This window comes from Chelon labrosus, assembly GCF_963514085.1.
Source record: "Chelon labrosus genome assembly, chromosome: 15".
Taxonomy (NCBI): domain Eukaryota; kingdom Metazoa; phylum Chordata; class Actinopteri; order Mugiliformes; family Mugilidae; genus Chelon; species Chelon labrosus.
The window spans coordinates 497,329-525,070 of record NC_140348.1 but is presented as its reverse complement, the minus strand read 5'-3'; the positions used below and the strand labels follow the sequence as shown (position 1 = coordinate 525,070).

The following is a 27,742-nucleotide window of genomic DNA, read 5'->3' as shown; positions in this document are numbered from 1 at the left end:
GGAAGATGTGCTACAGATTGTGATTGTATTTGTTTTAGGAGTTTTGCTTTTGGCCAAAGCCATCTCATCTACCTGTTTTTCTAACAAGGTGTCAAAGCTTGTGGGTGTTTTGTGTTATAGTAAATGTCAGGCTGTGTTGTATGTTTTTTTTTTAGGAGTTGCAGTTGCCCATGTTGAAGGTGTCTGCACCAGAACTGGTGTCGGGAGTGTCTGGGGAATCTGAACTCAAACTTAGGGAACTGTTTGACGTGGCTGTGGTCAGTAGTGGTTTTCCTCTTTTATATTACTATAAATGTCTATAATGTTAAGAGGTTATACACATGAAGGTTGTGTAGCACATGCAGTTCAGTTCAGTAATAAAAATATACCAGATAACATCTCAAGGCATTTCTACTAAAAGGTAATGTTCTCTTTTAGAAGGTATGGATATCAGTAGTACCTGACACCAAATGTACTAGGTGTTCTTGTGGTGAAGTGAGCCAATGACTAATGTCAACCTCTCTGAATTTTTTTTTCTTTCTTTACAGAGCTCTTCCCCATGTATCCTGTTTATTGATGAGATCGATGCCATTACACCTAAAAGAGAGGTGGCCTCTAAAGACATGGAGAGAAGGATTGTAGCCCAGCTACTAACCTGCATGGATGGTATAATACACTACTTTTGGAGTAACATATAATGGCTCTAAGAAAATGTATGCTTACAGAAACTTGTGCTTTTACATCTACACTGCCTATCAGTGGATGCACTTCTGAAAGTAGACAAAATGAACCCAGTCAAAAATGAAAGAGAAATATTACACTTGTGTATTTGTTTAATCAGGAAAATTTACCAATCTTACATATCTGTAAGGTGCAAAAATAAGTGTGCCTCTAGGATTATAAGTTAAAATATAGTAACATAATATAATAGTAATATAATAATATAGTAAATATAAGAGTAGTTGTACTGGTTGGTGACGTGTGTTCTCACTGCAAATAGATGTGTGTTGTCACTGCAAACAGATCGCTATATGGGGAGCAATTGCAAGCAGGCGGAGATTACTCTCTTTAACCCTTCTTAGCTGTGTTGATTTTCACTCTGTACTTCATACAATGGCGAGCAGAACTGAGCAACGCATGTTGGAGTTGAAGTTAATAAATGTGGATCAACAGTAACTTTCACTGAAATCACTGCATCACAGAATAAGAATAATAATTATATAATAATATTATCATTGTCAAGTAAAAGAACAACAAAATACAGTTTAGAAGCTCTCTGGTTTGGAAGGAATAAAAATAAACAAAATTTACAGTGTATATATACAGTAAGTTAAAGTAATTAGTACAGTGGTGAATGAAATAGAACAGTAAACTGGTATGGCAAAGCAACATCATAAAACAATATGTAAAAACAACTGTCACAGAATGGAAAAAAATTATTATTATTATCCATTATAGTGCAAATGTGCCTATAGTTGTGTGGATTTGTCTATGGAGTACAGGTGGATTAGGAGATGGATAGATGGATAGATACTGCAAGATTCCCTATCAAGACTCTATCTATCCCTCCATCCATCCATCCATCCATCCTGGGGAAATTCAGTGTCCAGTAGCTTCATCCCATAAAAATCAGATATGCAATAATCAAGATCCTTGCCTCTGCCACCGATGTCAGGGACTTCAGCTCTGCCCCTACCACAGAGCCCGCCTTATGTTGTATCAGTTTGTCTAGCCGCAAGGTTTCCTTCTTCTTCTCCCCAGCACACCACAGCATAGAAGTATTAGCCGACCAGTCCAGTTTGTGATCCAGCTGTAGACCCAGGTACTTATAGGTCTGAACCACCTCTACACACTCCCTGTTGATGGTTATAGGCTGCAGGTGAGGCATGGACCTCCGGGAATTCACTACCATCTCTTTAATTTTAGCTGTATTGAGCTGAAGGTGTATCTTTATCCAGGAGGTGGTGTGGTGAAGAGGCTGTATCCATCCGTGTTCCCTGGTAATGTGACTGGTAATGTGTGGCTTTCTTATAGACTTTAGACTCAGACGGACTTTAATCATCCACAAGGGAAATTGCTTGGTCACAGTAGCTTAGTTGCACATAAAAAACACTCTACTCTTGAAGACTGCAAGTAAAAAGAAAGATAAAATAAACGTACAAACGTAAAATGTACATAGTTATCATATGAACAAATGTACAAGAAATAGAGACAGAAGTAAATATTGTACATAGGAAGAATTAATAAGGTGCAATAATGTGCATTAACCTGAATAACTTGGAGTTATCTGTTGCAGAAAGTTGAGTTTTTGTACTGCTGGATAGAGTAGGGTATGAAAGAAGTCCTGTAGCATTCACTGGGGGAGCGAAACTGGATCAGTCTATTGGAGAATGAGCCCTGCTGCTTCTCCATAGTGCAGTGGATGTGACGGATTGTCCTTGATGGAGAGCTATCCAGCCTCTGGACCTTTTCTCTCTGTATACAGAGGGTGGACTGCTAAGTGTGTTTAGATTTCCTGAAGTCAAAGAGAGCAGCATCTCGGTTCCAGACCAGTAAGATTAATGTCATGGAGTGGCCAGCCCAATCATCAGACTTTAATCCAATAGAAAACTCATGGGGTGACATCAGAAATGTTGTATCTGAGGCAAAACCAAGAAATGAAGAGGAATTGTGGAATGTAGTCTAATTGTCCTAGTCTGTTCACAGGTGCCAGAAGTTGGTTGACTCCATGCAACACAGTTGGTTGACTCCATGCAACACAGATGTGAAGCGGTTCTCAGAAACAGTGGTTTCACAAAAAAATTAGTTGTTTGTGTGATTCACGGGAAAGCTAAATCTTTAAACATTCTTCAGTTTATGCTGAAGAATGTTCACTTTCTGTAAAGTAATAACAAATTTGATAAACTTTTACTCAAAAAAGTGAACTTTACTCACTTTTTTAAACACACTCCTATTATTTTTAACAAAACTGTGCTGTGCTGGCGATTGCTGGATTTCAGGAGATAAAAAATCCCAGTTTGTGTTGTCCTTAAAGTTGTGATAGTGGCTGGAAAACTAAACGTATTCCGATCTGCTGTATTGTTCGTGTATGGTAGCTAAAGTACAAACATACATGATCCTGTCGAAACCAGAGGAGCACTGGGTCACTGCTACCACTCTGCCATCTTGCTATAGTAGACAGTTTGTATGAGTCTGAAAAAAGGAGAACTTTCGGTGCTTGTCCAGTCGCTGAGTCACATGAAGAAGGATATGCATTTTAGTCAAATCCCAGCCATTACGGTCTGCATCATCACAACATGTAGTTATATTTCTGGGGAGGTGCACGCTAGATTAGGTACGGCATAGCTCCGGACTCTACGCCGTCGAACTTATGGAAATACAAGAAGGGCCAAAGTCGCCTCCACCTGCTGTGGAGACTGAGGTCTTTGGGGTGTGCAGCACACTACTCCTTTTATAACACTGTGGTTCCATCTGCAACCTTTTACGTTGTGATCTGCTGGTGGTGTTATCTGAGGTCGTATTAAGGAAATAAAAACATACCACTCACTAAAGCTTGTTGAACACAACATGGATTAAAGGTTTGTCATTGATGACATCAGATTTAGTTAGTAAAACTACTTTTACTCAACTGTAGCATTGTTACACAACCCAGAACTCACACCACTGTAAAAGATCAATTCAGGAGCTGGTAGGTGTGGTATATTATGCAAACTGTAAGGTGACAAGGGGGAATTTACTTCTTTAAGGTTTTTCTTGTTGCTTGCTTCCTGGCAGACTTGAATGGTCTGGTGACAGCTCAGGTCCTCGTCATTGGTGCCACCAACCGACCAGACTCCTTAGACCCTGCCCTTCGCAGAGCTGGACGCTTCGACAGAGAGATCTGCCTAGGCATCCCCAATGAAGCAGCTCGTTTAAGGTCAGGCATACATGATTATAGTGAAATCTTGAGCCATGCTATTAGACTAACTGTTATCAGTCTGACGCCTGACTCAACTCACATAACACAAATGACTTTACTTTAACTTCAGTCCTTTGACTTGGCAATTTGTTTCACCTGCTTTTTTAGCATCCCTGACAGCAGGACTAGCCATATTTGGTGATGAATGTAAACATTACAACACATTCTCAAAACTTAAAATTACAACATATACATGGCAGTACGTTGTGTTAACATGTTAATGTTACTTCCTTGACTGAAAGATCTACACATAGTGTATCCAAAGTTGATAAATTTATTTTGTCTATTCAGTTAAATTTTGTTTTTGTGGCGTCCATAACATCCTAGTTAGGGATATTCAACTATTGAGCGAAATTTATGGAAAATATAAAAAGTTCATGGCACAGTGATACCATGAAAGTAGGGCACTTAAGTAGCAGCATACAATAGTAATTTCTTCATTTTCAATAATTAATCGAAACAAAAGCTAACAACAGTGGTGGGTATACCAATACGTCAATGTCTCAATAACTTGTCATGTGTCCTTGAGCATCAATTACAGCTTCACAATGACATTTCATGGTGTTCACAAGTCAACTTATTGTCTGCTGAGGCATGGCATTCCACTCTTCTTGAAGGGCTGCACTCAGGTCATTGAGTTTCTGGGGTGCAGGGTTATGACTCTCTATAGGACGACCCAGCTAATCCCATAGAAAACCTATGGGATCAGCTGGGTCGTTGTGTAATCCCATAGAAAACCTATGAGATCAGCTGGGTCGTCGTGTAGAGGGTTGTGGTCTGGAGAAAGTGTAGGCCACTCCACTTGAGGTACCCCAGCCTCCAGCAGCTGTTCCCTGATGATGCAACCTTGATGAACTGGGGCATTGTTGTCCATGAAGATGAAATCAGGCCTGTGTTGCTCATGCAGAGGCACAATGACTGGATTAATGATATTCAGGTAGTAATGGCTTGTCACTGTACCATTCACAAGGTGTAGGGCAATTCTGTATTGACAAGACACACCTGCTCAGACTGTAACACCACCACCTCCAAAGGCCTGTCTGGTGATAACAGTGGCTGATTCATAGCCTTCTCCTCGACGTCTCCAACAGCGTTGGCGGCCACCTTTTCTACTTGCTGTGAATCGAATTTCATCAGAGAACAACACTGAGGCCCACTGGTTCCTCATCCAGCACAAATGCTCCCTGGCCTATGCAAGATGATGATGCCTGTGCCTGGTGGTGTGGTCAGGTACCCTTGCAGGTCATCTAGCATGCAGACCATGCTGATGTTAGCGGTTTCCCTTAAATGTGCTTGGAGTTGAATGGCATTCATCATCTGGCTACACAGGACACTGTTCAAAATGAAGCTGTCATCAGCATTGGATGTGGCCAAAGGACGTCCACTTCTATGCCTTACTCTTACATTCTCTCTGTGTCTCTGTTGCAATCTGCTGATGACACTCTAAGCTCAGTGGCAACTTCCCTCTGAGAACATCCCATTTGGCCAGGTGCTGTTGATCAATTCTTACGTGACGTCTTGGTCTCATGATGTCATGTGAACAAGCATTATGAAGAGGACTGTTTAAATACAAATTGTCATTGGGCCAGAACATCAGAACATTTAGTGGTCAATTCATGGATTCACCTGTTGTGATTTTCGCAGTTAATCACCTTGTTAGAGAACAGTATGTTATGCAATAAGTACTGAAAGATTGAACAGCTGGACATGTGCATTCAACAGTTTAGACATGGTAAAATTAAGTTTACCTGTAAAGGTTGCAGTGCATTTAAAGTGCATTCTGAATTTTCACATGGAAGTCTAATATCCCTGCAGGATGCCGGATCAGGATGTAGCCCACATCATATGCAGGCCACCACCTAGACAGCAAGCGATGGCATGATGACATATGGTTCAACATGCCATCACTGGTCAGGGCAGGGGTACAGAGAAAACTATGGCAAAGTTGCATACTGATTCACCATTCATTTTAGTGACCAGGTGTCATTATCGCCATGTTTTCATGGTCCACCAGCTTTGGCTCCTGGAAAGCGTTTGACTGCGGTCACTAGAGTCTCTAATTTCACTTTTCACTAAATAGAGCTGCCAATTACCAGAGTTGGTGTATCAGCAGGTGCCTGGTACCGTCACCTAGCTGCCCTGGCTTAGTGTAATCAGACTGACCTAATGTAAATCCTGTTAGCTGGCCCCTGGCTGCTCCTGAACCGTAGCTAACAGTTAACAGGACCTACTTTAGGTCGGTTGGTGTACACTTGGAGCAGTGGCCTGCCACCTGCCCAGCACCCGGGGAAAATCTGTTTTTAGAGGTGGGACGAGAATCCCAGACTCACCAGGTACACAAATTTTACAGCAAGTTTTTAGATTGCCCTTTGGCAGAAGTGCTATTGGTATCTCAGTCCATCATTATATGGTCAACCGAGTTACGCTCTGCCACCTTTTTGCTGAGCAGGTCCTCCTATGGTCCTCCTAGCTGCAGCTGTCCAAAAACCAAAGACATCCAATCACACATATAAACGGTGGACATACATGAAGGTGTTCAGGAGACATGTATTGTTTCTCCACCACATCTCTGAGCTTCCACAGTTGTACAGAACCAAGAGTTTGACTTTATAAGTGCAGCAACTCAGCTATTTTTGTCATTCCTGTACACAATAGCATCCATCCTCTCTTGGAAGATCCTATCTTCAGCTAATGATGAGGTCAAGTATCATGTTCTATTCTGTTCGACTCTCCCATCACATTTGTCTAGAAGCTGCTGATCGTTGGCTTATGAATATTTCCCAGGCATACTTCTCCAACCTCCACCCTCCCAAGTTAGCAGCACCTGCTGTCTGATCTTGTGAACTTGGAAAATCTCTCTTGCAAGAGTTATGCTTGAACACTTGGTGTTAGAATCTCTGAACAATTATTCAGCTCTTGCTGCACTGTGGTGGGACACAAATGAGCACTTTACAATCTAGACACTTGACTTGGAATCATTAAGCTTGTCTTCCTGATGTCTGTATCAAGTGTTGGTAAGGCTTTTTTTGACTCATAATGTCGGACATGAGCTGAGAGTGTGCAGAGTTTCTTTTCTCGTATTCATACTTTTTGAAGATCTGCTCATACTCTCCCTGTTGTAGAGTGTTACTGTGGAAGAGAATATCTCATTGGAGTTAAATACGCTGCCTGGCCAAAAAAAAAGGTTGCCACCAAAAAAAAAAAAAAAAAGGTCACACACACTAATATTTCTTTGGACTGCCTTTAGCTTTGATTACAGCACACATTCGCTGTGGCATTGTTTCAGTAAGCTTCTGCAATATCACAAGATTTATTTCCATCCAGTGTTCCATTAATTTATTACCAAGATCTTGTATTGACAATGAGCGCTGATCCACTCTTTCACAATTTGAACCCCATGAATCCTGGCATTGTCACCTTGGAATATACCTGTGCCATCAGGGAAGAATAGATCCATTGATGGAATAACCTGGTCATTCAGTATATTCAGGTAGTCAGCTGACCTCATTCTTTGGTCACATAATGTTGCTGAACCTAGACCTGAGCAACTGCAGCAACCCCAGATCATAGCACTGCCCCCACACTAGTAGATGAAGTCATGCAGCCATCATGCCTAGTGCCTGTGTGCACTACTTCATCTGCCTCTCTTCTTACCCTGATGCCCCCATCACTCTGGAACAGCGTAAATCTGGACTCGTCAGACCATATGACCTTCTTCCATTGCTCCAGAGTCCAATCTTTATGCCCCCTAGCAAACTGAACCCTTGTTTTTCCAGTTAGCCTCACTGATTAGGGGTTTTCTTAAGGCTACACAGCTGTTCAGTCCCAATCCCTTGAGCTCCCTTCACATTGTACGTGTGTATGCATTGTGTATGCCAAATTTCATGAAGTTGGCTATTGCAGTTTTTGAGACATTGAAATGTTGCTTGTGTAGCACCCCCTAACAAAAGTTGGGGTGCTTGTACAGAATCATATTATTATCAATGATATGAAGTTTGATTAAGTTTAGGTAAATATTAGCTCTGGAGTTGTACTGCACCACGCCTTTGTCCATAAATGATACATGCCAAGTTTGGTGGAATTGGATGAACAGGTAAGCAGGAGTTGATTTTGCTTTGAGGTGCAATTTTTTCAAAATGGCGGAAAGAAATGGCAGACGGAAATGGGCGTGGCCTAGTCCATTAGAACCGGGCCCGTGTAAGGAATCAGAGGAAGAAAGAATTTTGTTTCTAAGGAACACAGTTCTCAAGATATGAGCCGAAATGTAAATTGGTTTATTATAGCGCCACCTAGTTGTAGGCATGTGTATTGACACCTTGGAAAAGTGAAATGCCAGGACTTCTACCAAGTTACCAGGTGTGATGCCTTTCGCCCTTGCAGTATGTCCTGGGCAGACATTTTTAGATACGCAGAACATTAAGGCGAAGGCAATATAAAAATTGCATCAAAATGGACCCCTAAATAAAAACAGGGATCCTGCATCTTGTCTGAAGGTTCTCAGTCATCCAGGTCATGGTATATCCAACAAAGGTTCAAAAAAGGCAACTGGACTTGTAAAGTTTTTTGAGAAGACGTTTCACCACTCATCCGAGTAGCTTCTTCAGTTCTAGGGGACTGGTGAGAAGTCTGAGGTTTAAATAGGAACTCCTCCTGAAAAAAAATTGCTTGTTATGCTAATAACCAGAAACTGGTGCAGCTAATTTCCATTAACGATTGGGTACTTACCTGTTGTTGAGGTGGGACTGTTTTGTCCCCCTCCTCTTCCCTATGAATGGTGCTCCAACGACTCTTGTCCATCAGAGGCTCCAGTGCCCCAAGAAGTTTCAATCTCATTCACACCTTGACACTGGAGCCTCTGACGGACAAGAGTCGTTAGAGAACCATTCACAGGTATACCCTGCTGCTGGTAAGCCCAAGTCGTTTTCTCAACGTTTAGCTGTTTATTTAGCTCATGCCAGCTCAGCAAATAGGTAGACTACATGAGTTTGGATTTTTTTGTCTTACATCACAAAAAACATGCTGTGTGTAGACTTTTTTTTAATATTCCCAGTAAACACAATGTTTTGTGCTTTGACAGAATCTTGAAGACATTGTGTCGAAAGCTTAAGCTACCTGAGGACTTTGACTACCAGCAGCTGGCCCGACTTACCCCAGGTTATGTGGGTGCTGACCTTATGGCTCTGTGCCGCGAAGCTGCCATGACTGCTGTAAACAGGGTTCTACTGGAAAATATGGCATCTCCACAGAAACAAAGCCAGAGCTCTACTAAAGAAATATCTGAAAGCAGAGTTCAGACTGATGGAGTAACAGATGGAGAGGACCGTCAACAGCATGCAGCAGACATAAACCCAGTATCTAAGGAAGGGTCCGGACAGAATGACCTGCAGGTATGAGGAACTCCAGCTCGACAGGCAACTCAGTATGACACTGTACTTTTGACAACAAAAGCTCCCACTCAGTCGTGGTATTCATTCATTGTGCAGGCAGTTATTATTTAAAAATCAGATGGTAATTCCCAAATAAATTGGAAGTTAAGATTCTGCTTCTTATTGGAAATCATGTTTTATCTAATCACCTCAGAAAGGACTTTAAGTGGCAAGGGTTGTTACACATTCGGTTGTTGGTAGTGCTTCAGTTGTATTCATATAACAATAACAATCACAATTATCTTATGACATTTTACAGAACCAACAGCCTCAGAGCCCTCAGAAATTAGGAAAGAATTCCCCTTTAACTGGAAGAAACCTTTTGCAAAACCGAACTTGTAAGGGGCGATCCAGTGACATCTGTCAGGCAAAACTTACAAGTCATCACTTATGACCATAGTGATCAGGTCTCTCTCTCTGTCTCCCTCTTTCTTTCCTGCTCTCTCCCACACTCTCTCTGCCCTGTATATAAAGCTGACAACACACACACAGAGTAGAGAGGATTCAATGGAAAGGATGAAGCGTGCACTTTAAACCCTTTCTGCAGGGTTCTAAATGCTTTGGAACGTAATCACCTTTAAAATAATCTGAAAACAATCATTTATATTTACCATTATTCATTGCTTTGTTTTTGATAATCCCACTCCTCCCCTCAAGTTACTCTCTACTGATGACCACTGCTGCTCCCTTTGTCACAAATAATTAACTCCAGACCTTTAACCTACTTTGATTTCATCAAATTACTTTTTGTAATTTTGTAAGATGGGGCCACATTTTAGCTTCCTAAACCTGTTTCCCTATTTGGATGTGAATATCTTCAGATCTGTGCCGTAAATTAATTTTAAATAGCTTGAACTTGGATATGTTTGATAAACACCTAAAATAATGTTTTTCAGTGTCAGAATATCTATGGACATTGACACCAATGTGTCAATAACTCTACTCACTGTAAAGCTAAAAAAAAAAAAAAAAAAAATCCCCAAAAAAAGACAGAGATCTGTCTATAAATTGTCTGGTTCATACTTTTCATGGGTCACTAAAAACTGGTTACCATACAATCTGAATGGTGTCACTGAGAAATTTTAGCCAGGGTTCTGCTTATCACAGTACTGAAACCACACTAGTAAATAGTAATAAATTATCTCAGAATGAATCTGGTAAAAAGGTTTATATCAGAAGAACACTGCTCAGTTCAACACTGAGTGGTGTTCTTCTGATCCAGTTCTACGTTCATGTTAACATGTCAGGCACACATTAAAACTCTGTCTTTTCTGACAGTGGTGTCCCTGGGTGGCTCAGCATCATCTAAAACTGGGGTATGCTGTACACTGGGATATGTCATGTATACTTATGCCGATAAAAGCCCAGTTGATAAACTATCTTGTTGCATCAACCACATTAATGTGATGTTTATACTCATTATAGATGCCATTCATGATAATTTAAGTCTGCTGTTTTTTGATCACCAAACATTTCATATCATAAAACATATACATTATAATGCCACTAGCTATCTGTTCATTTATGAGTGAAAACATGTTTTTTTGGTCACTTTTTTACTGCTTCTGTGGTCCTGAGAAATTCTGTGCTATATCTGGCAGGGAGAGCTGTGGAACCTCCTATACCTGCTGAAAAACACAAAAATGCTGTCAGATGAAGAATTGGCTGGCCTGTCCATTACCATGACAGATTTCCAGGACTCTCTGGCCAGTGTCCAACCCTCTGCTAAGAGGGAGGGCTTTGCCACTGTGCCTGATGTCACCTGGGAGGATGTCGGAGCCCTACAGGACATTAGAGAGGAGCTTACCATGGCTATACTGGTAAACAACAAAGTTCTTCACATTTTAGATTTAAGGATTTAATTATTATTATTTTTTTTTGTCTTTTGTCATGCTATTGTTTCCTTTAGACAATAGAGCTTGAAAGAAAATTTATTATCCCTGAAAAAAAAAAATTTCTCATGTTTAAGTTCACTTTGATTTAAATCTTTTGTCGTGGTCATCCCTAGTCTTTATCTATTGTTCCATCCAAGTCTTTGACGTGTATTCATTGTGATATTATCCACAACTACATGATTAACTCACAGGGTTGTTTTGGAGTGCAGTGGGTGATTGACCCTGATATAAGCCTGGCCCATATTTGACCTAGTTCACTGTCAGTGGGCTTATTCTATAGAGTGTTAGCATATAGTAAATGAGCTGTTTATATGTGTGTCCCCTGCAGGCTCCGGTGCGCTCTCCAGAGCAGTTCAGAGCTCTGGGGCTCAGTGCTCCATCTGGAATACTGCTGGCTGGACCTCCAGGATGTGGAAAAACACTGCTGGCCAAGGTCACACTAGTATAATTATGGATTTGATTGGGATTTAAAAAACACTTCTGTGAGCTGAGATTAGGGTTTTTAGGGTTTTTGCAGTCTGTGTTTCTCTTTCATAAGAGGAAACCAGAAGAGCAACTGTTGACGCAGAGGCTCTAAATGATATAATTGCAGTTGCTGCAGTTGCTCTGTACAACGGTTTGCAGCTCGCAAACCGTTGTACAGAGCTGGCCTCTTATGAATCATACTGATCAGTTGGTCTACATTTTATTCATTCCATGATCACAATGTTGTGAAAATATTTTTGTATTTAAATATTCAGATTAGATGATGTTGAACAAATGAGGCCTTCTGTGAGCCCTTAGGGCTTTGTTGTTTTATTTACTATTGTCACTACACAGCCAATCAGAGAGATCGCTCTGACTCATTCCATCACCAATTTAACATGCTGAATTCTCTGAAAAGCCAACAACAGCACTCCAAATTGTGCCAAAGATGGGGGCACACCACAAAAACTACAGTCGACAGTGGTAAACGGCCAGCCATTAAGCATTTTAACACAAAACCACGCTATTCATGCCTTAACAGATGTGTTGCTATTGTGTTATAGTTGTGGTATAACTTTTTGGGAGATATTTATGTTTGATGAGAGAGGAAAAAAGGTGATAAATAATGTCTTGTGTGTGTCAATGGGTTGGGTATGAACCTGGAGGCTGGACATGTTTAACTTCTAAAGAATGACAGCTTCCCTGGCTCTGTCTTAAGATTGATTATCTCACTGTGTCTTATGGTATGTTACTGTGCTCTCTCTTGACAGGCAGTGGCCAGTGAGTCAGGCCTCAACTTCATTTCCGTCAAGGGTCCAGAGCTGCTAAACATGGTAAGTGAGGCAGCATGGACATTTCTGCATTGTCATGGAGAATCATAGTAAAAATAAAATAAAATAAGATAAGAAAAACCTTTATTTGTCCCACAATGGGACTCTACCATGTCTCTGAGAGGCTCATCAAGTTTGTCCTGCTTGGTTCCCTTTTATTAAGTTTCCCCTATTTCCCAACCTGTGTTTGCAGTCTAGTCCCAATTTTTTCTTCTCCTCACACCCAGACGTTGTAGAAGCCCTTGGAGAAATAAGTCATCCCTGATCCACTATTAGAGGGGTTAGAATAAGCTAATCCTGTCAGGCGGAATTTATAATAATAATAATAATAATAATAATAATAATACATTTTATTTAAAAGCGCTTTTCAAGATACTCAAAGACACTTTACATAAAAAGAACATCAAATCAGCGAAACAATGTTCAGCATTGAGTCCAGATTTTGCCTATGGCACTTGGATTGTAGGATTATAGTGTGGAGAGGACACGGAGCACAGTTGGAGATGGAATACGAACCTCTTCGTGTTCCATCTTTCTGATGTTGGCGCCTGCTGGTATCGCCACATCTATCACCACCGCCTTCTTCTGCTCTTTGTCTACCAGCTGGATAGTCGAGCGGTTAATGATGTGGACTACCACAGGCAGGGCAGGGTTCGAATCCCAGGTGGGGCAAAATGCCAGTGGGGGCAAAAACACAACTCCAGTGAGGAACCTTGGGCAAGATCCTTAATGTATCACGCCTACCTCAGGAACATGAGAGTACAGACAAATGACAGAGTCACACCGGCTCAGACGTCGTCCGGGTCAACAAGGTCCGCGTCAGGTGCTAGGGAACCAGGGCAACCTGGTGAGAAATACTGGGCTACTGGAACAAGACATAGATGGACAAGGGCGGAAAACACAGAACGGTTGGAATTCTCTCTCTCTCTATATATATACATATATATACATATATATATACAGTCATGGACGAAAGTATTGGCACCCCTGGAACTTTTCCAGAAAATGCACCATTTCTCCCAGAAAAAGTGTTGAAATTACAAATGTTTTGGTATACACGTTTATTTCCTTTAAGTGCATTGGGACAACACAAAAAAGCAGAAGAAAAAAGCCAAATTTGACATAATTTTACACAAAACTCAAAAATTGACTGGACAAAATCAATGGCACCCTCAACTTAATATTTGGTTGCACACCCTTTGGACAAAATAACTGAAACCAATCGCTTCCTATAACCATCAACAAGTTTCTTACACCTCTCAACTGGAATTTTGGACCGCTCTTCTTTTGCAAACTGTTCCAGGTCTCTCAGATTTGAAGGGTGCCTTCTCGCAACAGCAATTTTTAGATCTTTCCATAGGTGTTCTATGGGATTTAGACCCGGACTCATTGCTGGCCACTTCAGAATTCTCCAGCGCTTTGTCTCCAACCATTTCTGGGTGCTTTGTGAGGTGTGTTTTGGATCATTGTCCTGCTGGAACACCCATGACCTCTGATGCAGACCCAGCTTTCTGACACTAGGCCCTACATTACGGGCCAGAATGTTTTGATAGTCTCCAGATTTCATGATTCCTTGCACACAATCAATGCACCCAGTCCCAGAGGCAGCAAAACAACCCCAAAACATCTTTGAACCCCCACCGTATTTGTAAACAGTAGAATGACGTGCTTTGCTAAAAAGCTCTACCTTAGTCTCATCTGTCCACAAAACATTGTCCCAGAAGGATTGAGGCTTACTCAGGTATGTTCTTGCAAACTGCAGTCTTGCTTTTTTATGCCTCTGTGTCAGAAGTGGGGTTCTCCTCGGTCTCCTGCCATAGCGCTTCATCTCATTCAGACGACGACGTATTGTTCGAGCTGACACCGTTGCACCCTGAGTCTGCCAGACAGCCTGAATTTGTGTGGAAGTTGACTGAGGTTGTTTATCCACCATTCGAAAAATCCTGCGTTGCATTCTTGCATCAATTTTTCTCTTTCGTCCACGTCCAGGGAGATTTGCCACAGTTCCATGGGTTAAAAACTTCTTGATTATATTGCGCACAGTTGACAAAGGAACTTTAAGATCTCTGGAGATTGACTTGTAACCTTGAGATTGTTGATATTTTTCCACAATTTTGCTTCTTAAGTCCTCAGACAATTCTCGCCTCTTCTTTCTCTTCTCCATGCTTGGTGTGGCATACACAGGCAAACAACACAAAGGTTGAGTCAACTTTTATACATTCCAACTGGCTTCAGTTTTGATTTCTATATTGCCAGCACCTGTTACTTGCCACAGGTGAGTTTAAATGAGGATCACATGCTTGAAATGAAATTATTTACCCACAGTTTTAATAGGGTGCCAATGATTTTGTCCAGTCAATTTTTGAGTTTTGTGTAAAATTATGTCAAATTTGGCTTTTTTCTTCTGCTTTTTTGTGTTGTCCCAATGCACTTAAAGGAAATAAACGTGTATACCAAAACATTTGTAATTTCAACACTTTTTCTGGGAGAAATGGTGCATTTTCTGGAAAAGTTCCAGGGGTGCCAATACTTTCGTCCATGACTGTATATATAGTGCGTGTATATATGTGTGTGTATTTACTTGTAGCTGTCTTGGATGTCACCTATGTTGCCCTTTGGTAGGTCAACCCCTTGATCATCTTGCCTCTCTTTGAGACCATCCGGCTTGTCCAGTACGAATGTCGTTGCTGTAGATCCTGGTGGTGTGGATCAGTGAGTCGATTTCTCTCTCATTCCTGGCGTACAGCTTGATGTCATCCATGTAGAGCAGGTGGCTAATTGTTGTTCCACTTCGGAATTGGTACCCGTAACCACTCTTTGTGATGATCTGGCTGAGGGAGTTCAGGCCTATGCAGAACAGCAGTGGTGATAGTGCATCTCCTTGGTATATGCCACATTGTTGACATGCTGACTTGGGCAGTTGGCTTTGAGTTGGCCTATAGGGTTGTCTTCCACATTCCTATCGAGTTCTGGATGGTACTTAGGTTCCTGTTGATCTTATACAGTTCCAGACATTCCAGTATTCATGTGTGTGGCATTGAGTCGTAAGCTTTCTTGTAGTCGATCGAGGCGGTGCACAGGTTGGTCTGTCTGCTCTTACAGTCTCGGACGACTTCTCTATCGACCAGTAGCTGGTGCTTGGCTCCTCTGGTGTTGCTACCAATTCCCTTCTGAGCCCCGTTCATGTATTGAGCTACGTGCTTACTCATCTTAGCTGCGATGATGCCTGACAGGGCCTTCCATGTTGTGGAGAGACAGGTTATTGGCCAGTGGTTGGATGGGATAGGCCCCTTCTGGGGGTCCTTCAGGATTAGGACCGTCCTGCCCTGGGTTAGCCACTCCGGGTGGGACCCATCCCTCAGCAGCTGGTTCATCTGTGCTGCTAGGCGTTCATGGAGTGCCGTTAGCTTCTTCAGCTCTTCATCTTTGACATGCTTTCTTGGATGTCTGCCATTGAGGTGGTTACTGGTTCTTGTTCTGGGAGGTTGCTGTGGTCTGTTCTTAGGTCCACTAGCCATTGGGCATCTGGGTTGTGTGATGCCTCTTTTTCCCATATACCCTTCCAGTATTCTTCCACCTCAGCTCTTGGTGGGTCTGACCGGTTGTTATTTCCTCCCTGCCACTGAGAATGCTTCAGGTATGGAGAGCTTAGTGTACTTCCTGTACTTCCTATTCACCATGTTGCCTTTCTGCAGTTCTGTTAGCTGGCTAACTTCTCGTATCTTGTACCGTATCTTGGCCTCTAAATGTATTCTCCACGGTGGATGCTGCCTGTTATGGTTTGAGCCCATCTTGTAGCCAAGCATTTCTAGGATTACTGTTGCTGTACTGTGTATCAGCTTATTGGTCTCAGTGATGGTTCCCGTAGCAATTGTTGTTAGTGCAGCATTCACATCCACTAGTAGATCTTCTGAAGGTACTTTACAAGTCAGCTTCGGTATTCGTCAGGGGTTCCAGGTTTCTAATTGTGCCATGATCTTCATTCTCAGGTCAGCAGCTCTTGCACTGAGGCTGGTATCTGTTGGGGCTTGGTACCTAATCTCTGATTATGGGGGTGATGGTGGCATCCCCCCGCTGACCTGTCGTCCTGGCGCCCCCTTGCGGTAGCATTGTTGTTGTATCTCATCAATCTCTAGTTGTGATAGGAGTTCTCGAATTGCAGATGTTGGAACGCTGGGCTAACAGCTGTTTCGTTGTTAGCCTTGATTGTGGGTTTCAAAGTAACCATTGGTCCCACATTCGCTGCATGTATCCCTTCTCTCTAGGGTTGCTCGTATAGTAGCATTCCAACAGTTCTGTGTTTTCCGCCCTTGTCCATCTATGTCTTGTTCCAGTGGCCCATTTTTCATCAGGTTGCCCTGGTTCCCTAGCACCTGACGCGGACCTTGTTGACCCGGGCGACGTCCGAGCCGGTGTGACTCTATCATTTGTCTGTACTCTCATGTTCTTGAGGTAGGCGTGACACATTAAGGATCTTGCCCAAGGATCCTCACTGGATGCAGTTGTGTTTTTGCCCTCACTGGCATTTTTTTGCCCCAACCGAGATTCGAATATTGTATATGTATGTATGTATGTGTGTGTGTATATATATATATATATATATATATTTAAAAAAAAATCCTGTCCCCCACAATCCCGAGAGAAATACTCCCAAATCCCGTCCCGCTCCCTATGTTGTCTAAAGTTGGGCGCACTCACCGCATTGCAGCGTCATTTTTTAATTTAATCTCCAGCTCCGTCCCGCTCCTGCCCACTCCCGTTGATTATTTGCTCTATCCCGTCCCTATCACGTTACCAATAGTGAAATTGACTCCCGTGACCCGCGGGAGTAGGGCTGAACGATTTGGGAAAATAATCTAATTGCGACTTTTTTCCCCTCAATATTGCAGTTGCGATTTAATATGCGATTTTTTATTTTATCCTCTTTTTTTTCCCCAACAAAACATGATGAATGATTTAAATATGACACAATATTAGATACATTTAGTGTCAAATGTTCTTTCCCATAGGCTGGGCCTATTTGTTAGAATTAAATTAAAAGATGTATCACTTGAAATAAATGACATTTTTATTTAACTGCTCATTACAGAAACATCTGTGGCTCTGCCACTGTGCATTTAAAGGGAAACTACTGTTTTTTACAACCTGGACCTTATTTCTAGCATAAAATACCATCATTTACTCACCAATATCACTTTTGTTTCATTTGCACTTGTTCAGGATAATTAGATCAGCGTATATCCATATAGCGGGAGTGGTCAGGGCATCGAAACGCAGCCTCTAAATAATGCATTATCTGCCGCAAAAGTCCAGCGTTACTGTTATAATCATCCGGGGTCTGTAGATTGACCTACAGACCCCGGATGATCTCTTCTGACCTGGACGATGTCGTCTCTGAGCGGCGCGCGCACCTGCGACGGTCGGCTTGTTTACCTGTAATTTGCTACTGCTATGGTTTGTCCACAACCTCAGAGTCGGACAAATATTCAGCCGTGTTGCAAAAAACTAGCAGTAGCAAATTACAGGTAAGCCGACCGTCGCGGATGCGCACGCCGCTCAGAGACGACATCATCCAGGTCAGAAGACATCATATGCGTCGCCCACGTCACGTGACCATCTTGTAATCGCACAAGTTGCAGTTAGAAAATCGCGTTTTATCATATCGCGATATTATCGCAAATGCAATTAATCGTTCAGCCCTACGCGGGAGTCCCGAAAAATTGTCACCCTCTACTGTACAACATCAAAGTCTACAACATAACAGTATCCATAAACATATTCATATATTTAATCTCTAAATTCCTAGAAGTTTCCTCTCCATTTCTATCCTTTCTCCTCAGACATCGGCTTGTTGCCACAGAAACACCCCTTAGTGTGTTGGGCTTGAAAGTTAAACGTTTTAGAAGCCAGTTTTAATATCAATTGAAATGGTGTAAATTACTATGCGTCGATCTTGAGCACGGCTTCACTAGAAGTCCCAGTGATGCTCAGATGACCTGTACATCTGTGTTGCTGTTACTTTCTTCTTCTCTGAGTGGGATCTAGAATACAAATTTTGGTCGTACATAAGTACAAATGGAATGAAAGCAAGTGTTGATATAAATTATTTTCTTAAATTTTGTGCAAACAATTAAAGATTATATCTGTGCAGGCGCACAATTCATGAATGAGGCCCATTGCTTTGGTATCTGGCATGATATAATCCCAATTAAGAGTGTGTGTTACGGTATAATTTTTAGATCTTGCTGTGCGCTCATGTTTTAGGTTAGAGAGCAAAATATTATTAAGTATTAAGGTTTATTGGGAGTATTAAGGTTTCTTTTAAGTGTGTGATGCAACCTGATTCTAAATCAGCTAGGTCTAAAACTCTGTAATCTTAGCTAAGTTGAAATGATAATTCTATGTTTGTTTGTGCAGTACGTGGGGGAAAGTGAGCGTGCTGTCAGACAGGTCTTCCAGAGAGGACGCAATTCGGCTCCGTGCGTCATCTTCTTTGATGAGATTGATGCTCTGTGTCCTCGCCGCTCAGGCCACGAGGTGAGAGGGATGGGCTTCATGATTCTGATAGGAATGATTATTATTATTTTGACACATCAGATCTTAGAATACAGCGTCACCAGTCATGGGCAGTGGATAACGTGATGAACTTGATCATAACGACAGGGGCCTCATGTACAAAGGGTCTGTTCCGTATGCTCTTGTTCACGGATTTACATTTAAGAGTAGGGATGCACCGAATATTCGGCCACCGAAAATGTTCACCAAAACAACACAGGCAAAACAGGATGTTGTGATGATGCAAGCAAGAACCGCAGCCAGCACGGGCATGTCTGCCGTGTGGACGTATTTCAGTATATAAAGTATTATATAAATATTTTATAAACACCCACTGATAGCGATTTGCATTTAATATATCACCTGAACTCCAAACATCCAAGCAAGGAAGTTTCCCAGTGATGGTGCCAAGGCAAAAGGAGTGCCCAATACATCGCTCGCAATGACCAGGAGATCGTGAAGGCAGTGCGGGTAGATCTGTTGGTCTGATCACTTGTCTGCTGCACCTCCAAAACAAACAGCAAGATAAACGTTCATCTTTTTGTTTTGGTTTTTCACTTTTTATTGTGATGTGCCCCTTCAGCGACACACATCCACAGCCATTCGCACCTTAAATTAAGACTACCGTCTTTCTTAAAGGGACAGCGCTATTTTTCTAAAGGTGCAGTGCACTAATTTTTCTTAATAAAAATAAAAACAAATATGCTCAGTCTAACCGCACAGTGGATCGACGCTGATTTCCAGCTGCAAAAGCTTCTGCTCCATTATTATTTAACATGAGTGGGGTCAAGTTAAACATTTTGTTTTGAATTTTATTTTATATTGTGCATTGTTGGAATGTGCTAATATTTTCATCATTTTGTAATTTATTTATTCTTTGAAACACTAATATTAATTTATGAAATTGCAATGCCTTGATTTTAGTGAGGTTAGTACACAGTTATAGCCATGAGTGCAATTGTACTAATAATTGTCATAATAATTTCTTTCAGTGTTTCGGCTTTCAGCCTTGGGTTCTTCATTTTCGGTTTTCGGTTTCGGCCAAGAATTTTCATTTCGCTGCATCCCTAATCAAGAGTGAAATGACCGCGAACATGTATGTTCCTCATGGCTGGCAAATGCTGGCTTCTACAGCTGTTGATCCTTTGGCGACACTTAGGTGATGCTGGGAAACTGTCATAAATGTGAAAACAATTAACCCGACCGATCGGGACTATGCCGGTCGACCCTGAGCAGAGCCATGCCAGCCGTGTGGGACGGAATTATTCGTATGTCAGCCGGGTATATCAAATACCCATACAATGCATCTGAACAGGTCAACATTAAAGAGCAATTTGTAACGAGAACTGGTTTTCCGAATGTAATCTGAGCTATGGACTGCACACATAAAGCGCTATCACATGATGAATTTGTAAATGCCAACAGGAAACATTTTCATTCGATCATCATACGTGATGTACAAATGCATTTAACCAACATTGTGGCGTGCCAAAGAGTACATTTTTGTGCGCCTCCACTCTAGTGAGTAGCATCTCCAATTTGCTTTCTGTGAAGTTCTTTTTTCCTGTCTTACTCATTCTTATGTTTTCATTTTCTGATCGTGCACAGAGGGAAATCTCAGGTGCAGGGTCAATTTAAATGTAATTATGCTTCTGGCTCTGAGTGTTCGCCACGTTTCAGTAGGAAATCCATGCAAGTACATGAGCCCCCTGGTGACGTTCAGTGTATGTTTATATAAACAGAGTTTGTTTGCATTCAGTCAGGAGCCAGTGTGCGCGTCGTCAACCAGCTGCTTACAGAGATGGATGGCTTAGAGGCGCGACGACAAGTCTTCATCATGGCTGCAACAAATAGACCAGGTACATACGCCTGAGGGTAATTAAAACTGAACCCTGAACCAGACTGAGATGTTCCAGGTTCTTGGTTTGTCAGAAAGGGATAATTTCTTTCCCATTTTTTCATACCTTATACTTAATCCACAGAATGCAGTACTTCTAAACTACCACTATTAGATAGTAATTACAAACAAACAAATGTAAAATTCTTCATAACCAGTGTTAATTTTGACAGCAAATTTTGATTTAGTTTTAGTCATAGTCTTTTGACGAAAATATCATTTTAGTTTTAGTCATAATTCAGTCATCTAAATCATTTTAGTTTTAGTCTAGTTTTAGTCGACTAAAAATCATAGGATTTTAGTCGACTAAATATATAGTAATTTTAGTCGGCTAAAATATAAAGTGTTAACGGTAATCCATGTTTTTTAGATTAACTTGTATTTCTGAAGATAAAATAAAAAACATCTGTTATGGAATGGTATTAATGTTTAAATGCAACGCTTATTGGCATAGATTTCACTCATTCTATTTGAACAAACTGCTATGGCTAACATGCTAACATGCTGAGCTACAGCTCATTAACGTCATAGACGACATAGACGCCTCATTGAGCGGGTTGGCCCGTTGTTGCAATACGTCAACGTCGCCGCCATATTGGAGGAGGCAGCTCTGTCCTGCGAACCAATACGAGTCAATGGAGTGAACTTAAAACACTGAACAGCACACAGTAGTAGATACCGTAAACAGCCATGACATGCATTTTGGAGCTAACAAGCTAACTAGCATACCTTCGTATGGATTTCAGGATAACTCGCTTGCAAGTGTCGCTTCAAGTTCGTTGTGTTTTTACCGGCGATAGTAGGTCCACACGGTTTGCAATGCATCTTGTTTTCAGGAATGGTAAACTGGAAATGAGTCCATATATCTTGCCTCTGTTTTCTCCCCGGCTGTGACATATCGCGGTATTAATAAAAAACTGCGAGTGCATGTATATGATGACCCTTGTAGCAGTCTACCGACCATCAATGAGCATCTTACCGCTCTCCAGAGTTTGTTCTGATTGGTTGTCTTTCCAAGTCGTCCAGCTTCACCATCTAAAGTCGTTCTGATTGGATTTCGTCCTTGTCAAATATTTTAGTCTCGTTTTTATTCGTTGACGAAAATGTCAATAACTTTCGTCATAGTTTTAGTCTTTGAGCACATTTTCTATTTAGTTATCGTCTCATTTTCGTCAGAGAAAAAAAGGTTGTTGACTAAAACTATGACGAAATTTTTTCGTCAACGAAATTAACACTGTTCATAACTTGCGGTATAACTTTTTTTAGGTCAGATGGGTATCAGTAATAAGAAGCCAACAGTGTAAAGGTTTTGATGAAATCTCTTGTTCAGTGTATCACCACCCTACCTTGTAGCTATTCCCTTGTTAGCCAGACATGATAAACTGAACGTTGTTCACTTAGTGGCTGTCTGACATATTTGCTTAAATGTTCATTGACACTTCCGTAATTGTTTAACCTGCAGCAACACAGATGGTGGAGATAGACTCAACTACATTGTTCAGAAAAAATTAAAGGAACAATTAAAACATCAGGGCCCGTATTACTAAAGATTCTTAGCGCAAAGAGTTGCTCCTAGTGGCCAAATTCTAAGAATATTCTTAGAATCATAATGTTTTCTAAGAATTTCCCCTCAAAGTTAAGTGTAGATCTTAGTAAAGATAAAAGGTATTCCTAATTGAACGGCACTCTATGAACGCCTAGCAGCACAAATGAACCAGCTGCTATGGGATGGGTCCCACCCAGAGTGGCTAACCCAGGGCAGGACCGTCCTAATCCTGAAGGACCCTCAGAAGGGGCCCATCCCATCCAACTACCGGCCAATAACCTGTCTCTCCACGACATGGAAGGCCCTGTCAGGCATCATCGCGGCAAAGATGAGTAAGCATGTAGCTCAATACATAAACGGAGCTCAGAAGGGAATTGGTAGCAACACCAGAGGAGCCAAGCACCAGCTACTGGTCGATAGAGCAGACAGGCCAACCTGTGCACCGCCTGGATCAACTACAAGAAAACTTACGACTCAGTGCCGCACACATGGATACTGGAATGTCTGGAACTCAACTCAACTGCTAAGTCAGGGGTTGGCAACCTTAACCACTCAAAGAGCCATTTGGACCCGTTTCCCACAGAAAAGAAAACTCCGGGTACCACAAAACCCTTTGACATTTAAAATAAAGATAACACTGCATATAACGTTTTTTACCTATATGCTATGTATGAACAAACTATAGTATGTTGAATTTATGAAGTCAATGAACTGCTACAGAGAAAACAAAATTAATTTCTCCGTGCAACAAAAAAAAAATTTGTTTAAGCTTACTTTTAATATAATACTCAATGTCTATTTGAGTCCTTTTTGTATTTTTAAAAAAAAAAAAAAAAAAAAAAAGAAAAAAAAGCTGAACTTCAATCCATATTTATCATAACTGGTTAATCTGATTTCTGCTGCTGAACCTCAGCGCACAGCGCCTGCACATCAGGGCTGTACGACGTCACCTTCATCTTCACACAGGACTGTAAGCCGTCATCTGTCAGGTGTGAGCAATGTTTGTTTTTAATGCAGTTCATGTTAGAGAAGACCTGCTCACGTATGTGGGTCCAATCGACTCCAAGAGCCTACTTTTTCATGTTAACATTAAAGTCGGGGATAGTATCCCACGGGTCGAAAAGTTCAAGAAACTTTTAATATCCTAATATCGAGAAGACCTACCAATGGCTGGAAAAGGCTGGACTCAGAAACAGCACAGAGGCACTGATCATGGCAGCACAAGAACAGGCCCTAGGTACAAGAGCCATAGAGGCCAAGATCTACAAGAGTAGATCAGACCCAAGGTGCAGACTATGCAAAGATGCCCCTGAGACGGTCCAGCACATAGTAGCAGGGTGTAAGATGCTAGCTGGGTCAGCGTACATGGAGAGACACAACCAAGTGGCTGGAATAGTGTACAGGAACATCTGTACCCAGTATGGAATAGAAGTACCCAAATCCCAATGGGCCGCACCACAGAAGGTGGCTGAGAACAACAGGGCCAAGGTGCTGTGGGACTTCAGCTTCCAGACTGACAAACAGGTCCTGGCTAACCAACCGGACATAGTGGTGGTAGACAAAGAGCAGAAGAAGGCGGTGGTGATAGATGTGGTGATACCAGCAGACGCCAAAATCAGAAAGAAGGAACACGAGAAAGTTGAAAAGTACCAAGGGTTGAAAGAACAGCTGGAACAGATGTGGAAGGTCAAGGCGAGCATGGTCCCCGTGGTAGTAGGAGCACTCGGGGCAGTGGGGGAGTGGCTCCAACAGATCCCAGGAACAACATCAGAAGCCTCAGTCCAGAAGAGCGCAGTCGTAGGAACAGCTAAGATACTGCGCAGAACCCTCAAATTCCCAGACCTCTGGTAGAGGACCCGAGCTTGAGAAGGACACAGATACCACCCCAAGAGGAGGGTGAGAGGGAGGTGCGACAGATAAATGTTTTAGAATAACATCTAAAACGCGATCTACCCGCACTACCTTTGCAATCTACCGGTTGATCGCGATCGACGTAATGGGCACCCCTGCTCTACTCTATTCCTTTATTTTTTTTGAGCAGTGTATTTCCCAGAACTTCCTGATCTCTGGCAGCCTGTATATAATATACAATATATGAATACACATTGCTGGTTCAAACCAAATTATTGACAGCCAAGGGTCATTCTCCCAGTTGATATGTAAAAGTATTAGATTTTCCCAGTGTATGGTCACTTCTTAAGTTGCCTTTCTGCTCCCTCGGAAGCCCCAAAACCACCCTGACTTATGTCTTCTCTAATAATTAAAGAACGCATTGTGTGAAAAGACAACTGAACTTGTATTGAAACATCACACTTTACCTAGTTTGCTTGACCCATTGATACAATAATACTTCTGAAAGAAAATGTTTTTAAAAGGAAATGTTTCAGGTTGTTATAGCAAATCTGTGATCACAGATCACATTCCTGTGAAGCAATATAACTTAATTTTATTACTTTTAATATATTGAGCACCTATTAAATGCATGGCTTTTGCTAAGAGGATTTTTAAGTCAATATTTGTTGTTAATCTAAACACTGAATTATTGTTACTTTCTTGTTTCCAGATATAATCGACCCTGCCATACTGAGGCCAGGACGTCTAGATAAAACCTTATACGTGGGTTTGCCACCTCCAGCAGATCGCCACGCCATCCTGCTCACCATTACAAAGGTAATGTATATAATAATCAGATACCAGAAATTACCTCAAAGTGGATGGCTACAGGTAAATCTAGTCACAGTGGTATTTAAAAAAAAATTTTGTACAAGAATACATAAATTACAGCAACACACATCATTCCCATGCTTTCCAGTAATTACTCACACAATATTATACTTTTGTAAATATATTTAGATATATGAGCTCTTCCAAGCCTTCTCTCTCTCTCTCTATATATATATATATACACACACACACATACATTTTTAGTTTGTCTTCACCATGGAAAGGATTCTGAAAACATCCACCACTGTTGTCTTCTGTGGACGTCTAAGCTAAAAAACAAAACTGTTCTAAAAAATGCTTGTACAGTGAAATGTTTGGAAGGCCTCGCCGCATGTCAGATCAACTTTGAATGCATAGAAGTGAAATTACTGTCAGTCTTCTGACCTTTATCAACATTCATATGTTGAAAGGGGGGTGCAAAACCTCAGCTGGAGCAGGATGTCAGTCTTGAAGAGATTGCCTTTGATGAGCGCTGTGATTGCTTCACGTAAGTCCCAGCTGGAAACAGCAGTTTCCTTGGACATTTTAAAATGGTCTATATTCTTACTGTACGTTCAATATGATGCAATGATTGAAAGCTGATCCAGTCTAATTGTGCGTTATGTCTTTGATGCAGTGGAGCAGACCTGACTGCATTAGTGAGGGAAGCGTCTGTTAATGCCTTCAGGGCCTACCTGAAATCCCAACATTCTTCAGCTGCTTCTTGTGGTAACTTCACCCTTACCTCTGCATACCTGTTCAGAATTATCATTTAAAGATGGGACCATAAAACTATATGTGACTTGAACAGGTTTCTTTTCAGGTTACGGTATTTTTTCAAAAACAGTTTGTTCAAACCAGAACCTTAAACAATGATAATCAGTTCCTGTATTACATTAACCCCTTAACGCCTGAATTGATTTTTCAATTATATAAAGAAATTCATTATTTGTGTTTTTGCTTACCACTCCGACCGGTCCTACGAGAAACTAGTGCTTGCAGAAGGTTCCTAGGAATTTTTTAGAGTATTACATGCGTTATTTCAGCTGCAGGCTGAGCTGAAACAGTGCGTCGCGTTGAGGGGTTAATCCTCGTTCTGTCAACCTTGATTGTACTATTGATGATAAACTGCTATATAGAATAATTATTATATTACTATATTACATATTGTTTTGTAATTAGGAATGTAGTTTTTGTCAAGAACACTCAAAAATAAAGCTGTTTTAATAAGCTTTACCTGTGTACAGTGAATGTGCAGAACAGTGAATGTGATAGTCAAGCATTCTAGGTCTCTGGGTCTAACTGACAGCTGACCAGCGTCAGGACCCTTACCTACGGTAAAGACAAATGAGTGTAATAGACTAGACTGCAGACTGAGACTTAGAGATTTTTACACTTGTTTCTCAAGTAAGATCATTCTCATGTTGTTGTTCTTGTCTATGTATTTACTTATAGCTATGAACCAAAAACACTCATGTCTTCTGCCAATCCAAAATCCTTCATCCAGGCCCTCACCATCAACTGAAGTGTTCAAAGCAATAATTTCTTTATTTGCACTTGCTAGGGGAATTAAGTACTATTGTGCAAAAGAAGAAAACATGATTCCCACTTGTACAGTGAAATAAACTAAACAGTGTCTTTCAGCTCACATTGTGATAATTAGCTTAAAGCTGTTCATTGTCACACACAGGTTACACATTTGTATCCGGCACTGCTGTTGACATCAGAGTGAGCAAAGACAACTTTGAGGATGCCTTCAAGAAGGTTCGTCCTTCTGTGTCCAAAAAGGTAAGACAGTGTTAACAGTACAGCGATTACTGTGTAACATTTATAACCTGAATAGTTTTGATGGTAAATATAATGACCATTGGATCAATGAAATTGTAACACTAACAACTGACTCTACTCTCCTTCCTGTGTTGTTTAGTTTAGTTTAGTTTAGTTTATTTCGAACATGTGCGAGTAACATAACAAAGTAAACTGAAAACAAACAAATCCATAAGAATAGTCAAAACAACAATAACAATAGGTCAAAACAAAAATAATAATGTGAACCCAACCCAAAAAGAGTAGGATGAAGCATATGCTTATTTAAACCTACCCCTTCTTCACTACTCAATTAGCAATCTTTCTTGCCAAACATATATATGTTCTTTATGTACTCAATGATCAGCTGTTAGTTCTAAGAAGTGAAAAGAAGGGGTAGGGACAGCATTCTTTAGAGTCCACCCTTCTTTCAATACTTTTGAAGCTGTTCATTTTATTTATTTATTTATCTTTTTTTGTGAAATTACAAACATGCAGTGATGCTTGCTTGTTCTCTGTGCAGGACCAGAGGATGTACGAGCAGCTCAGAGATTCCCTCTGCAGATGACTGCCAGACCAAAACCATATCCAAACGTTGTTTATCTTTTACCATGTAAATACGCAATTTCTAATAGATGAATCACAATACTGTTTCCTAGTTTTACAATAAATCTTTTTTAAT

The 27,742-nt window shown here is 41.2% G+C and overlaps 1 protein-coding gene across 1 annotated transcript in view; it reads left to right on the top strand.

The window, feature by feature from the left end:
- The window catches only part of nvl (nuclear VCP like), a 41,314-nt gene extending 13,572 nt beyond the window's left edge, over positions 1-27,742 (top strand). The window contains exons 11-24 of the mRNA XM_084561264.1: positions 156-257; positions 528-645; positions 3,754-3,895; positions 9,015-9,324; positions 10,965-11,183; positions 11,587-11,691; positions 12,494-12,556; positions 18,971-19,090; positions 20,868-20,967; positions 25,115-25,221; positions 25,686-25,762; positions 25,892-25,983; positions 26,945-27,042; positions 27,584-27,742. Of these exons, the coding sequence (XP_084417390.1) occupies positions 156-257; positions 528-645; positions 3,754-3,895; positions 9,015-9,324; positions 10,965-11,183; positions 11,587-11,691; positions 12,494-12,556; positions 18,971-19,090; positions 20,868-20,967; positions 25,115-25,221; positions 25,686-25,762; positions 25,892-25,983; positions 26,945-27,042; positions 27,584-27,628 (1,698 nt within the window). The 3' untranslated portion in view covers positions 27,629-27,742. The remainder of the gene's footprint in view (positions 1-155; positions 258-527; positions 646-3,753; positions 3,896-9,014; positions 9,325-10,964; positions 11,184-11,586; positions 11,692-12,493; positions 12,557-18,970; positions 19,091-20,867; positions 20,968-25,114; positions 25,222-25,685; positions 25,763-25,891; positions 25,984-26,944; positions 27,043-27,583) is intronic.